We start from the raw sequence: 14,941 nt of genomic DNA, 5'->3' as shown, positions 1-14,941 counted from the left end.
GAGGAGCCAGATTGTGAAACATCATAAAAGCCCCAGCTAATAGCATCAAATAAACAGTATTCTGCAGAGAGCCGCTAGACTGTGCATTCAGCATGGTTGCTGATGGGTGCTTGTTTGGGCAAATGTAATCTGTCAACTGTATAATTGCGATTACCCAACTCATATCATTCTTATAAAACGAGTATCCACAAAATGACACAGACAACTCATCATTCTTATAAAACGAGCATCCCTAGAATGTGAAGAAAATATAACTCGTACAAACGAGATGAGCATCAAAGATTGAAATTATCGATGTGATTCATTACATAAACAGGCCTGGGAAGCTGATTCAAGTACATTAACATGTTCTGACAAATCATATCATCTCTGAAAGTTTTACATGAACAATAACATCATCCTGACCATATGACGACAAATCACAGAAAAATACAAATATGCACACAGCTCAATCAAGAACCAGGTATAAAGAAACAAGATGTCACAAACAGCAGTGCGCATGTCTACAGCAGCCTTATACTGAAATTAGATGGCATAGTGAAGCCTATCCAAGATAACAGATTTACAAAAAATATTGTGCAGGCTCTACATACAGCAATCTCCTTGTCGTTTGAGCAGGAGGAGCAAGTCCAGGGATATCCCTTATACTTTTGTTGTTTGGATTCACGATCTAACAGAACACAAATCTCAGACCATCAAACATTTATATTGCAGTAACAAGTAAGAGAAAGGTAGTTCATCTAAAACAGTAGAGAAATAATGACAGCACCATGACTTGTTCATGGGGCATACAAGGGATATAATAGAAATATCTAACAAGAAGAGTTGTTTTCCAATATGATCATGATTCATTAGACAAAGTAAATACTACCAAGAAGTGGGAGCAACATCACGTCTAAAAGATATGACTTTTTCAATCATTAAATATTCGAAATCCATAGACATAAAACAGATCTGTTTCCAATGTCCTAGTTTACAGAAGTGGCAATTCAACAAATTCAAATTTCATTGTTAAAGTGTGTAATACAACTCACATAAATGGAAAACTACAATTTTTTTGCAACTAAAGATCAAGTTAGCTATTGAAAGCAGCAACAACAAGTAACACTATTAAATGAGAACCGAAAGGTAGAAGATTATAGATATAAGAATATACCTTCACAACAATTATGGCAATAACTCCGCATACAATCAGAAAAAGAAAAAACATGATGCATTTATCAGTAGCCACCTGAAAAATACATGAGGTGAACATTTTTACCAAACAGTAGGATGTGTAAGTATCGGATATACAAGGAAAGAAAATTTCCAAAGTAGAAAATTGATCCACTTCCCAAAATTTCAATTGCTTTTGGGACTAACCAACTTTTGCACATATTATTACCATTCACTTGTTATGGGGTAGGCAGATACTATTATTCTTACAGGATGATCAAGAGTTTCCATATTGCGGAAGATTGTAATAGGTATGATGTGGAAGAAAAAGTAGAAGCATTTCCAACTAATATACCTGCCTACCAATCTCCTTAACAAGCTGCGACGCCTTCTTGATGGAGAACTGGATTGTATCCAGTTCATTGACAATGCGACCCATTTGTTCAGTCTGTACATATTCAAAAAGCAAACGAGTGATTAGAAAATGAAGCACTCAAGACCAATGAAGGGGAAGTGCAAAGGTAAACTCACTTGGCCCTTCAAAGTAGTAGCAGTTTGCGTTCCCACTTCAATAGTTTGGTGAACAACCTACAAGTAAAATGAGTTTAAAATGCACCAACTTTTTGATTTTGAGAATGCTCCACAAGTTTCGATCTACCTGTTTTGAGCGTTCAATGGCTTGGTCAGTTTCATCCATAGTCTTCATTCCAGCATGAATAAGCTCCTGGTTTGACATTTCTATATTAAGTAAGAAAAAGATTAAGAAATTGTCAGCGATAAATGTCAAAGGACCTAAAACATAAAGTACAATGGTCTGCAGATGACAGTCCAACAGCGTAAAATGAACAAGCCAGTGGAGAGCAGTAATGATAGTCACAGCTTCACAATCATCAATTAAACAAATTAGTCCTGCCTGGAGAATAGAGCTTTTGTAGAGATATTAAAAATGCATACATTTAGGCTAAGATGCAAAGGAATCTCAATTAAGGTTTTATTAGTCGTGGTAATATACAATCAACTTCACATGTAACATCCAAGTCCAGCCACATCAGTAATATGTAGGCGTTGGGTTCATGGGGTTGGTATGTCATTAAATGCAGCAATAACCATGGTCAAAATTTGCACCAAGATACATTTTCATACATGTCTCAGACAGGGAAAAGGAGCTTACATATTATAATCAGTTCTTCCTGAGTAAAACAAAGACGCAAGGATATTACAAAATAGAGCAAAATGATGAACATTAGCACAAGAATGAAAATTAATAGCTAAACTCTTGAGGTCCAATGTTGAACCAGGGAAGCAAAGATAGACTAAAGATCCCTTTTCTTCTCTAACATGCAGTGCCTACATAAAGTTTACTGGAACTGATTATGAAAAACCACACACAAAACACTTCGGGCGTACAGAGGGCTTAGATCCAATAAAGAATTTGTGTAGCTGGAGCAGCAAACTATTCATACAACAGAATGATTTTTATAGTCTTCCTTTTATCTCCTAGCACATTGACACATTGGAATATCATAATGCTGATGGATGACTTTTTGAGAAACTCAATACAAAAGGACAGGATATTGATAATTAGTAGGGAGGACAAAGGGACTTAAGTTAATAGCTGTCAGCACATGATAGTGTCCCATAGCTTTTTTCTCCATGTAGATTGTAGGTCATTAAATAAGAGAAATGGAAATAAAGAAAACGGGGTATGTAATTCCACCTGATGCCACTTGAGCATTGTCATCAGCTGTCGTCTCACTTGGACCAGTCCCCATATCAAAAAGTTCAACCCTCTTATTTCCAAGAGTGCTCAAGTACCTGCACCACCAAATAAGATAGAATAGCAAATAAGTAAAAGCAGAGAAGACAGGAGAAACCCAATGCTGAAACCAAGTAGACCTGTGAAGATTCATCAACATTTCAGTAATCTATTGCCCCCCACCCACCCAAAGACAGAAAAGAAAGGGGGGGGGGGGTACATCTGGTAGTCCTCACATGCCTGGACTTGCATGCACACTCCTACAGAACCCCAACACTGACATAATAAATGATCAGCATAAGAAAGAGTGATGTTGAAAGTATGAACCTAAATTGCAATAATATATCTAAATCAGTTTGACATTTCATCAGAATATATACCAGATTCCCGTCATGTCATTTAATGACCCAAACAAAATGATCAAACAAGATCTATTGATATAGGATGCCATGGCCTACGAGGGAACATAGAAACAGGGATTTGATAAAATTTGGCATCAAAGTAACAGATTATCAGCCAGAGACGATCTCTCATAATTTCTTGGGAATCTACTAACAGGAAAATTCAATGGTACAAACACTATCTACAGCAATATACCATAACAAAGGTACTTGAATCAAAAGCTGTATATCAAGAATAACCGTATATAAAACACCAACTAATATTGTCAATGGATAATAAAAATTCTATACTGAAGGAACTTACGTTTTCCTCAATGCCACATATGAATTCAACTCTTTGATCTGCATAAATGAAATGAATTAAGGAAACACTCAGCAACAATAAGAGAAAAAATCTGCAGCAGAACACTGGTGAAGAACCCAACACCGCTATCTACCTTCAATAAATTCCAGCCGGAACTAAAAAGTACAAGATCATATCAGATTGACAATATTGTAAAGCGACAATGTTGTGGGCCAGATCAACAGTGTGTAACCAAATGGTTGAGAAATGATTATATTGCACAATCCATAGCTGGCCATGATGCTCTGTGGGTGCAACTATTGTAAAGATGACACTAGAGTTCATGACTTTTTAAATGGCAATGACTTAAACAGATAAGTGGTAAATGGGATATGAGCAATTGCAATTCCATTTCCAAAACACAGTCTCACCACCCTTTTCCTTGCCGTAAAATTATAAATGATCTAAAACATACGATTTTGCTCTGAATAATTCAAGAAATATTTCTCCATCTACGAATCACTCTGCTACATTCTCACTCCAACAAACACAAACTGTCTTCTATTGTACTTAACTAATGATCAATGTTTTTATTGATTCTTTCTAAAAAATGTCCTTGGGTGACTAATTAATGGTTTAGGTGCAAAAAGGGATCAGCTTAGGCATGCATCATCATCAACTTCCAATCTAAAAGCATGTTCAAGTTTTTCAAGAACCTTACCATGGATTGCTTCTCATCATTTAGCTGCTTGTTAACCTCTGGAGGATTCCTACTATCTTCGTCTTTTATTTCACGATCAAATTCTTTAATCAACCTAGTACAGTTAACAGGAAACCAATATCAAAAAGAAAAGGTTCCACAAGAAGCATGTCCGTCAGATCAATAGAAATAAATGCCAATTTTCCTGAAAATCCAAAACAGCTAATAAAATCAAGATTAAGACCATGAAAACTAGAGTAAAAATACTGCAGAAGCAAACCCCACTATGATTCTGGAGGCAAAGTAAGTATGAATCATTTAACTCTGTTTTTTGCCAATTGTTTTCACGGTGTGCAAGTCATAAGTGTTCTCTCTCCATGCATGTTTTTCATACAAGTGAAATATATACTCACTCTGCATGAAAGCAGAAATAATTATGAAGAGAAGCAACTGTACAAACTTACCTCTTACACTCCCTCATCTTCTCCGTAAGCTCCTCGAGCTGCTTACTTTGTCTATTGGAATCTTTGATTTTATCAAGCTTTTGGAAGCCATTTCTGGTTAGACATCAACATAATATTATTAATACCAGTACTAACACTAGTTACATTAGCAGCAAATGTCAAATCTCCATAGTCCATAGGGACAAAGTAGAAGTAGATGAATTTCCATCACGGCCCCTGCATTGACTAGTGTCCAAATCCAAACCAGACAAAAATCTCAATACCGTTACAATGTTGAACAAAAATAGGAAGATTAAACTCAAAAGTTAATGCAAACAGATAACTGAAGGAGAATAAGAGAAAGTAACTGAAAATCAAGATGCTCCGATGCATACTATATCATTAAAGTTGAGGAGTTTAGAGTAATCACCTTGGTGTGTAATATGTGTATGGGCTAAATTAACCCTATATCAAAAAAGACAGGACTGGCAAATTCTTTCCTTTGCTTCACTTCTCTCATTGTTTTTATTCTGTCCCATGTCCGTTGCATTGTACCTTTTTTCTCCATAACTTTCAAAATGATCTTTTTAAGTACATTAGATCATCATTATAACACCACATTTATTTATTTAATCTTGAAAGAAAATCACAATACAACATGTATAACCAACGATCACGTTCATTGTAACTGATTAACGTTATATAATTATATAAATATTAGTGAACTTTTTCTGTCCTATTTTGCGCACGACATATTGAGTCAATCACCATCAGCAAAAAAAATTGGGTAATTTTGTTCCTCAAAACACCAAATATCGACTCAGTGAAAAAAAAGAAGGAATGGTTATTGTTCGAGGCTCACAGAATCTACAATGGATCCGAATAAGCAATTGCCACACTGGGAAGTGTGGCATATAAAATTATTCAAATCAAGTCTAAATATGCGCATACCGACATAGTACAAAACAGTGTGAAGACGATGAGAGAGAGAGATTACGCAAGGGCACGCATGGTATCACGAATTTCTCCGTGGATTTGTTCCATTGTAGGATTCATCTGCAACTGCAAGTTAGCCATTTTTTATCCTTGTCTGCGCGTCAGTCCTCTCTTTTTGTTGCCGGTAAAAGAAGAAATCTCTCCCTCACCGGCAATCACAGCAGAATCTCGAAAAGAAAAACCTCTGTTATGATAAATTCCAACATTGCTCCGAAAATTGGAAGGTGAGAATAAGAAAAGAAGTAATAAAAATATTTATTATTTGGAAAAGAAATGAATTGGGGAGACAGAGAAGCAAGTTGAAGTTGAGATGGTTTAGGGTTCTGGTGCGTTGTGCCTTCTGCCCGTTGCAGAGAGAGAGAGTGACGTTGGGAGAAAGGAGGATGTCTGTCTGTCACCGTATTTGTATGTCTGTAGGTATAATAATCTATAATTATATAATAATAATAATTTAATGTATTGTCCGGCGGGAATAAGAAGGAACATATCCTATAAATTATATATAATCCAATCTATGGATGACATTGCAGTTGCTAATTAATTATGATTGTTATTGTGGGGTTGTACTTTACAGGCTGCGCTGCCACTGCCAGTTTGCCTGTCATGACGAATACCATTCAACCGCTAAACTAAACTAAACTAACTACAACTTGATTGTTTGTTTAAGGAAAACTCATCCTCAACATACAATGCACAGTATACACCTCGATGTTTTTATGAATATACTGGCTCGTCATATATTATTTTTATGTGTATATAATAAATAATTTTTTAATATATTTTAAAAATATATTATAAATAAAAAATATAAAAATAAATATATTATTTAAAGAAAAATAATAATTTATCAATTAATATAAAATTAAAAAAGTTAAATAATAAAAATATACAAATAAATATATTACATTAAAGAAAAATAATAATTTATCAATTAATATAAAATTGAAAAAGTTAAATAATAAAAATATACAAATAAATATATTACATTAAAGAAAAATAATAATTTATCAATTAATATAAAATTTGAAAAGTTAAATAAATTAGTTATTTATCGATTGAAGGGTATTTGACTTTATAAAAAATAGTGAAATGGTGTTATTAGCCGTCGTTTGTACGTGTAGAAAGTCTTTATATATATATATATATATATATTAGCCATTGTGGCACTCCGTTCCGACGTGTATATAATAAATAATTTTTCACACTTTAATGTATATTATATAAGAATAAAACATATAAATTAATAAATTATATTTAAAAAAGAAAGAAAGAAAAGAAAACTAATTTATCAGTTAATATAAAATTTAAAAAATTGCATAAGTTAGTTATTTCATGAGTTGAAGGGCACTTTGGAGTTTACAAAAAAATTGGTACAAAACAGTGTCATTAACCATCATTTGTGAGTGTGGAAGTCGTTTCATTTTTATATAGTTTAGATATATAACTAACCATTATGGCATATCATTCCTGCATGCATGTAAAAAACAAGAAAGAAAAAAATAATTTATCAATTAATGTAAAATTTTAAAAAATAAATATGTTAGTTATTTTATCATAAAGAACATTTTTTACTTCACAAAAATTAATTCAGCAGTATTATTACCACCATTTGTGAGTGTGGGGGCTTTTCTTTGTATTATTACTATTATATATACATTTTGTTAAAGTTTTAACTATCCCTTATCGTGGATTAAGCAAATCAATTTTCTGTTTTGGTTCATTGATATTTTCTTGTTTTATTTAGGGATAGAATTATCAATTTGGTATAATTATATATAAATTTTTTATAATTTTAAAAAATAAATTTAGTACTTCTAACCTTTGTTTTTATCTAACAAGTAGATCCCTCAATTAACTAAAAATTCATCAAATTAGCTTATTCTAGCAAAAAAAATTGAATGAAAATCCATATTTATTTCTGATTGACTTATTATTAACTATTGTAGGTGAAATAATTTTTTTTCTAACTAAGCTACCCTTATATATATTCACACGCTAGTGCATGTGATGAAGTACATTTTCACCCTTATAAGGGTAGTTTGGCAATAAAAAAATTATTTGACCTACAATAAGTTAGTAATAAGTCAATTTGAGATATATATGGATTTTCAATCAATATATTTACTAATATCAACAAATATTATGAATTTTGATTAATAGAAATATCAGTTTTATTATACGAAAACAAATGTAGGGAGTATTAAATGTAATTTTAGAGCACAAGAAATTACGTATAATTACATCAAAATTTTGAGAGAAGGCAACGTAATTATCCCTTTTGTTTCAGTTGTAACTTTTTAGATTTGGTTCGGTAGGTGAAATGATAACCCACTCCCAACTACAAATTTGTTTATTTTTTGAAATTAAAATGATGAACTATTATTTTTTTTAATAAATTAAATGTACAATGTAGCACCCCCTGTCGTTGCTATGGCTATATATTCCCTAAACGCTATACTTATAGTAACCCCTGTGTCTATATATAAATATACACATAATCATTTAATCGTTTTGCACACGTAATCCTAACGTCATAACATGCATAATCAACCCACAACATTATATATATATATACATATCAAACCCCACAAGTAATCCACAACTTTTATGTTCTCTTTATACAAATAAAATATGACTAGTATTCTAACTGACAATGAGGAAAAAACAGCGTACTGGCCCGACCTGACTGAATATAGCGTTTGGACCTAGCCTTTGACAGACAGACACCTCAAAGTTTACTCCTGAAAAAAAATATAAGCAGAAGAATGAGCCTGTCACTCAGTAAGTAAATAACCAGACCTATTTATGTATGTATATCAAATGTAGCCCAAACAAGATAAGTAAGCAACATACATAAAATATAGTCAACTTAATTCCAACATAATCATTTTTATTGCACCACATAGCTAACTCGCAGTAAAACGATCAATTAAACTCCTCTTTTTCCTAATTTGCTTACGAGAAGGTGATATTGTGTTTTTTCCGTCAACTCAATCTCATCGTTATATAAGTTTAAGTGAATCCTCTTGACAGCCGGCTTATCAATCTCACTTCGCATCACAGCTCTTTCAATTCACATCATAACTTTTTTATATCGCATCATAGCTCTTTTAATATCACATCCTTTTCATTTCGCATCAAAACTTTTTTCATTTCATTTCTTTCTCATATCACATCATAGCTCTTTTTATCTCATATTATATATATATATATATACTTCTAGCAGCTAACAATTATAATAATAATATACTAATTATCATAATTATGCACTAATTATAACAATCAACACTTACTGATGATCAATATCATATACACAACTCTAGAGTTGATTGGTATGTACCGCCTGTACAGAGGTTGGGATCACCAATATCATTGAATCAGGTTGTGCAGATGTTGGGATCGGCCTGCTGGAGATTGCCAGAGGAATCAACAGTGACAAACAAAGAGAGTTTTTAGAAGGAGAAACCATTTCGTCATTACCTAAAAGAACATAATAATATTTATAAATTGGATATGAGTGTGGGACCTCAATGGGATTCAGTATTTATATCCATCTAATCATGATTCTCAGTATTCAATAACGGTCTCGTTCTTTATTATTAATCCAATTCCAATCTATTACTTTGGATTAGGTAAACATCACTGCAACAGCTGCAATTAAACAATTGCCAAAACCTTAGCAAGTTGAGACTTTTTCTTTTTATTTTTTTAGGAAAACAACGGTAGATATAATATTAAAATAGAGAGTACAAAATGAGGCACACTACAATTCACAAAAAGAAAAACCATAAGAGATCCTAGAACAAACTACCCCATTCAAGCTTGGATAAAGCCCCAGATCCCCTGTAGGTATGGCGGCCCAATCTGATGACCTCGTAAGCCTCCACACTTCTGCCTTCAAATAGATGCTTGTTCCTCATCCCCCAGAATGCCCAGTAGATAGTTAGGAAAAAGGTCCTAATCCACATGCCTAGCTCCCAATAAACCCCTCGTAGCCATTCCTCCGTGTTGTAAGTGTTGCACATCAAAGAACCCCAACCCAGACCGGATAATGCCCATACTAGCCGGGCGAAGCTGCAGAAGAAAATCACGTGCAAAGTATCCTCCTTTTCCTCCGAACAACATCCACAACCATCGGTACTAGAACCCCTCTTCGCCGCAATTTCTCCGCGGATGGCAAAGCTTCACACGCACACCTCCAGGCAAACAAGACAACCTTAGGTGGAGCCTTCGAGCTCCAAATGAAATCCCAAGAATGCCCCAGCTGCGGGCAGGCCCTTTCCTAAGGTCGTAGGCAACGCAATAAGCACTCTGAAAAGAAAATCAGCCATTCTTCTCGAAATGCCATATCAGTTCGTCTCTCACCCCAGTTTCACGAAGACTAATATTTAGCATCCATGGAGCATAATTCGATCGTTATCTGGTCCACGTTCCACTCGTGTTCTGGTGTAATGAGAGACGTTGCATTCATATCTTTCGAGATAGTAGCTAGCCATCCTATAAGTTGGAACGTTGCTTGCCTTGGGAGCTAGGGATGTTCCAGAATTGAAATAAAGCGACCGCCCCTAACCTTCCATTTGATGCCTACTGCCAAAAGATCCCAAGAGTCCCAAATCGAACGCCATGTATAAGAGGGGGACGATCCCAACCACGCATAGAAGAAGGTAGAATCATGTTTTTGAGACTTTAGATGAATACTTTCATTACTATTTTATTTTTTTCTAAGAAAAAGAAATCAATTAAAGTAATTCCTTAAGAAGCTGGATTATAATTCAAAGTAAATATATCGTTGATGATATTAATATATGTTCCAAATCAAATAACGCATATTGAAATATGGGTATTTTTCTCTCATGTTCTCCTCAACTTCCCAGGTGGCTTCCCTTGGAGAGTGATGACTCCATTTGACCTTCACCATAGGTATTTTTTTATTTCTCAATTTCTTTATACCCCCGTCTAGAATTTCCATTGGCTCTTCTACATATATCAATCCCTCCGATATCTCCATCTCTGGCTCATGCAAAATATGACTAGGACCGGATCGGTGTCGCCGTAGTATAGAAACGTAAACACGTCATGTATCTGTAATAATTTTGTCAGTAATGCTAATTGATAGGCTAGTGGTTCAACTCGTTCCCGAATTTCATATGGCCTAATATATCTCAGACTCAACTTTCCCTGCTTCCCGAATCTCAAGATTCCTCTTCATGGTGATACTTTTAGGAAAACTCTTTCCCCCATCTTGTGATGCTTATCAATGTAACTTTTCTGTGGATCCCGTACTGCCTTCAAACACATTTTAACTGTTTGTATCTTTTCCACTGTTTCTTGAACTAATTTCGGCCCTTCAAACTGTCTCAACCCCTCAATATCCCAACAGATCGGACTTCGGCATTTCCTTCCATATAAAACTTCAAATGGAGTCATACCAATACTAGAACGAAAACTGTTATTATGAGCAAACTCCATCAGTAGTCGATGATCATCCCAATTTCCTCTGAATTCAATAACGCAGGCTCTCATCATATCCTCTAGTGTCTGAATTGTAGCACCCCATTCGCTACAAGGGCTATATCTACCCTAAACGTCGTACTTATAGTAATCCCTGTGTTCATACATATACATTTGCACATAATCATCTAATCAATTTGCATACGTAATCCCAACATGTCATAGTAGGTATTATCAACCCACAACATTATATATATATATACATATCACACAACACAAGGTGATTCGTCACAAGTAATCCGTACGCTTATATTATCTCTGTACAAACAAAATGTGGTTTGTACTCTAACTGACAAAGAGGAGAAAACTGCATACTGGCCCGACCTGCCTGAGTATAGCTCGTGGACCTATTCTTCAACAGTCAGACACCTCAAAGTCTATTCCTGAAAGAAAATGTTAGCAGGGGAATGAGCCTGCCACTCAGTAAGCAAATAACTAGTCCTATCTATATATGTATACCAAATATAACCTCAAACAAGATACAAAGGCAATATGCATAGAATATATAGTCAATTTGCTTCCACATAACCATCTTTATTACACCACATAGTTATCACGTAATAAGACAATCAATTAAACTTCCTCTTTTTCCTAGTTTGCTTACCAGAAGGTGATATTGTATTTTTCCCGCCAACTCAATCTCACCATTATTAAATTTAAGTGAATCCCCTTGATGGCCGGCTCATCAAGCTCATCAAGCTCATAGTGCTTTCATTTCGCACATAGCATTTTCATTTCGCACATAGCACTTTCTTTTCGCACATAGCACTTTCATTTCGCACATAGCACTTTTCATATCGCCTTATAGGCTTTTCAATTTCCACCACTCCCTCATTTCCACATATCACCATTTTTGTAAGCAACTAGTAACGTAAAACCATATATCAATACATTCTCATTCTCATACACTCACAACACATCAAACAACAAACATAATATTTCAACGTACTTTCTCATTCCATGTACACATTATCATCAATCAAATTACATCATTCACCATTGATATATATTTTCAGATAAATCAAAGTCAGCATGAACCAAAAATTCATATAACAGTAAAACCACAAATAAAGGGGACATATATAGATAATACTAATTATTTACTTACCTCGACTTCACAATGCTTTTATCTACTCAATGATAATTGTCAGTCGTTTCACCGTACCCCCATTTCCTATAATGAGTTATACCACATACAATTAATATATCGAGAATATCGTAATTTCTTTTAAATATAATATTGAATATCATTTGTACAATTTCTAATAATTCTTTAATATTTTATTTTTATCAAAATACAAATCTTCGTTTTTCCTCTTTATTAACGTACCATGTATTAAATATAATTTTCGACATATTTCTATGAATTTTCTATCAATTTCTCGCTATTATACACTTTAATTGAACAATAATACACATAATTGCGTATTTGGTTAACAATTCCGACGAAATTGTATAAATTGGCTATAGCAATATTCAAATCTAATAAATTTAATAATTTAATTGACCAATGATATCATTTTTATATCCAATTCGATATTTAATTTGACACTATTTTAAATAGTCAAACTCATAAAATATTTCGATTAAATAGTACACCACTTAGCATAAACAACATCTATAAACGGACTAATTAAATAATATAATTATATAAATTAATAAAAATTAAATTACAATTCTTCGTACGTATGCTTCTTTTCCTTTTGCTGAAGGATTGCAACTTTTCAATTACATTTGTGTTTGTGTGTTATGTTTATGTGTGTAAGTGAAGAGAGGAGAGTGAGGCGGTGGGGGGATGGCCCACCTCCCACTCTCCATCCTCTCTCTCTCTCTCTTTTCGTATGTATATATATATTATTCATTAATATATATATATACTAATATATATATATTATTTACTAATACATATATATAAATAATAATAATAATAATATTATTTATTTAATTAGATTTTTCTTAAAATACCCATTACGTCCCTCCTAAATTTCTTTAATTAATATAAATTATCCCAAAATATTATAACGAACTCCAATTTAATCCGTTCAAGTTCTATTAATTCCAATTATGACCCATAATTTATTTACCAATTAACTAAATTTCATAAAAATTTACCAATTAATCCCCCAATTATATATTATAATCTTGAGGGGGTTACATGAATCGTTCTTTCTGACTGTCCATCGGTTTGAGGTTAAAACGTTGTACTGAAATGAAATTTTGTACCTAGAACTGTTTGCAAGCTTCTCCAGAAATGAGAAGTAAATCGAGGATCTCTATTAGAAACTATAGAGGTAAGAATGCTATGTAGTCTCACAATCTCTGAAACATATAATTCGGCTAGCTTATCCAGAGAATCATTTTGATGGATTGGCAAGAAATTTATAGATTTAGTCAATCTGTCAATAATCACCCAAATAGTATCATGTCTTCTGAACGTACATGGTAACCCAATGACAAAATCCTTAGTAATTTTTTCCCACTTCCATTCAGATATATACAAAGGATGAAGCTTACTAGTTGATGTGCTTGGTGTTCTGCTTTTACTTGCTGACAAGTTAAACAATTTGCTACAAACTCTGCCACATTTTTCTTCATTGTTGGCTACCAGTAATAGGGTCTCAAATCCAACATATGGTGCGTAGTGCGCCTCGTGCATAATTTTCATTCTCAACTCTTCTACAGTAGGCACGCAATAAATTTTCTATTGAACAATATACAATCTTCTTGGATTATAAATTGATCGCTCTTTCCTTTTTGTACCTTAGTCTTCATTCCTCTATTGATATGGATCTCTATCCTGTGCATCTTTAATTTTATCCTTGAGAGAGGGCTTCACTTGTATAGTAGCCAGTAAAATACCACCATCAATGCTAAAGTGAACATCCAAAGCTCTGAGGGCAGTCAAATACTCCATATTATAGCAGATCATACTTGCAAGTTGGTCCATCGTCTTTCTACTCAAAGCATCTGATACAATGTTTGCCTTTTTGAGATGATAGTCAATGGTGCAGTCATAGTCCTTCAAAAGCTCCATCCACATTCTTTGCCTCAAATTCAACTCTTTTTGTGTTGGGATATACTTCAAACTTTTGTGATTTCTAAATACTTGAAATGTCTCCCCATACAAGTAATGTCTCCAAATCTTCAATGCATGTACTATGGCTGCTAACTTTAGATCATAAGTTGGATAATTCATCTCATGTGGCCTCAGATGCCTCGAAGCATGAGCTATAACTCTCCCATGGTGCATCAAAACACACATACAAGTCATATTCAAATGGTTCTATTTTAGAATGCACACGAGATGCAAAATCATGTGATATAAATGAAGAAGTAGATCCTAGATCAATCAACACATTATGCACTAGAATCACAAATAGAGAAGGAACAAGTGATAACCTTGGGTGCCGTAGAAGCTTTTTGTTTTGTGATTGCATACACCTAGCTTGTGATTGAGGCTGACATTTTGTTCTGTAGATATCGTGGAAATATTCTCGCAACCTCGATCACCCCTACCTCGTTCTCTACTCGTACCTACTCGTTGTGATTTTCCCTCACACCGCTCAATCCTGAAATCTGAGGTCCTCTGGTATTATCCCTCCATATAGGACAGTCCCTGACAATATGTCGTGGTTGATGGCAACGATAACGTACAATTGGTTGGGCTCCTCAACATTCACCAGTGTGTCTCCTACA

At 34.0% G+C, this 14,941-nt stretch overlaps 1 protein-coding gene across 1 annotated transcript; it reads right to left on the bottom strand.

The window, feature by feature from the left end:
* Nucleotides 1–269: 269 nt before the first annotated feature.
* Nucleotides 270–6,140, bottom strand: LOC105156802 (putative plant SNARE 13). The gene is made up of 10 exons (XM_011073019.3): nucleotides 5,736–6,140; nucleotides 4,760–4,852; nucleotides 4,317–4,410; nucleotides 3,617–3,654; nucleotides 2,873–2,970; nucleotides 1,814–1,893; nucleotides 1,687–1,743; nucleotides 1,511–1,603; nucleotides 1,157–1,231; nucleotides 270–670 (listed from the first exon to the last, which is right to left on the bottom strand). The coding sequence occupies exons 1-10, from the start codon at nucleotides 5,813–5,815 to the stop codon at nucleotides 563–565; spliced, it is 816 nt and encodes a 271-aa protein (XP_011071321.1). The 5' UTR covers nucleotides 5,816–6,140; the 3' UTR covers nucleotides 270–562.
* Between the last annotated feature and the right edge of the window lie 8,801 nt (nucleotides 6,141–14,941).

Source organism: Sesamum indicum, linkage group LG3, assembly GCF_026168435.1.
Source record: "Sesamum indicum cultivar Baizhima isolate 11 linkage group LG3, ASM2616843v1, whole genome shotgun sequence".
Lineage (NCBI taxonomy): Eukaryota > Viridiplantae > Streptophyta > Magnoliopsida > Lamiales > Pedaliaceae > Sesamum > Sesamum indicum.
The sequence above is the reverse complement of the archived record's forward strand: the minus strand, read 5'-3'. Positions and strand labels throughout refer to the sequence as shown.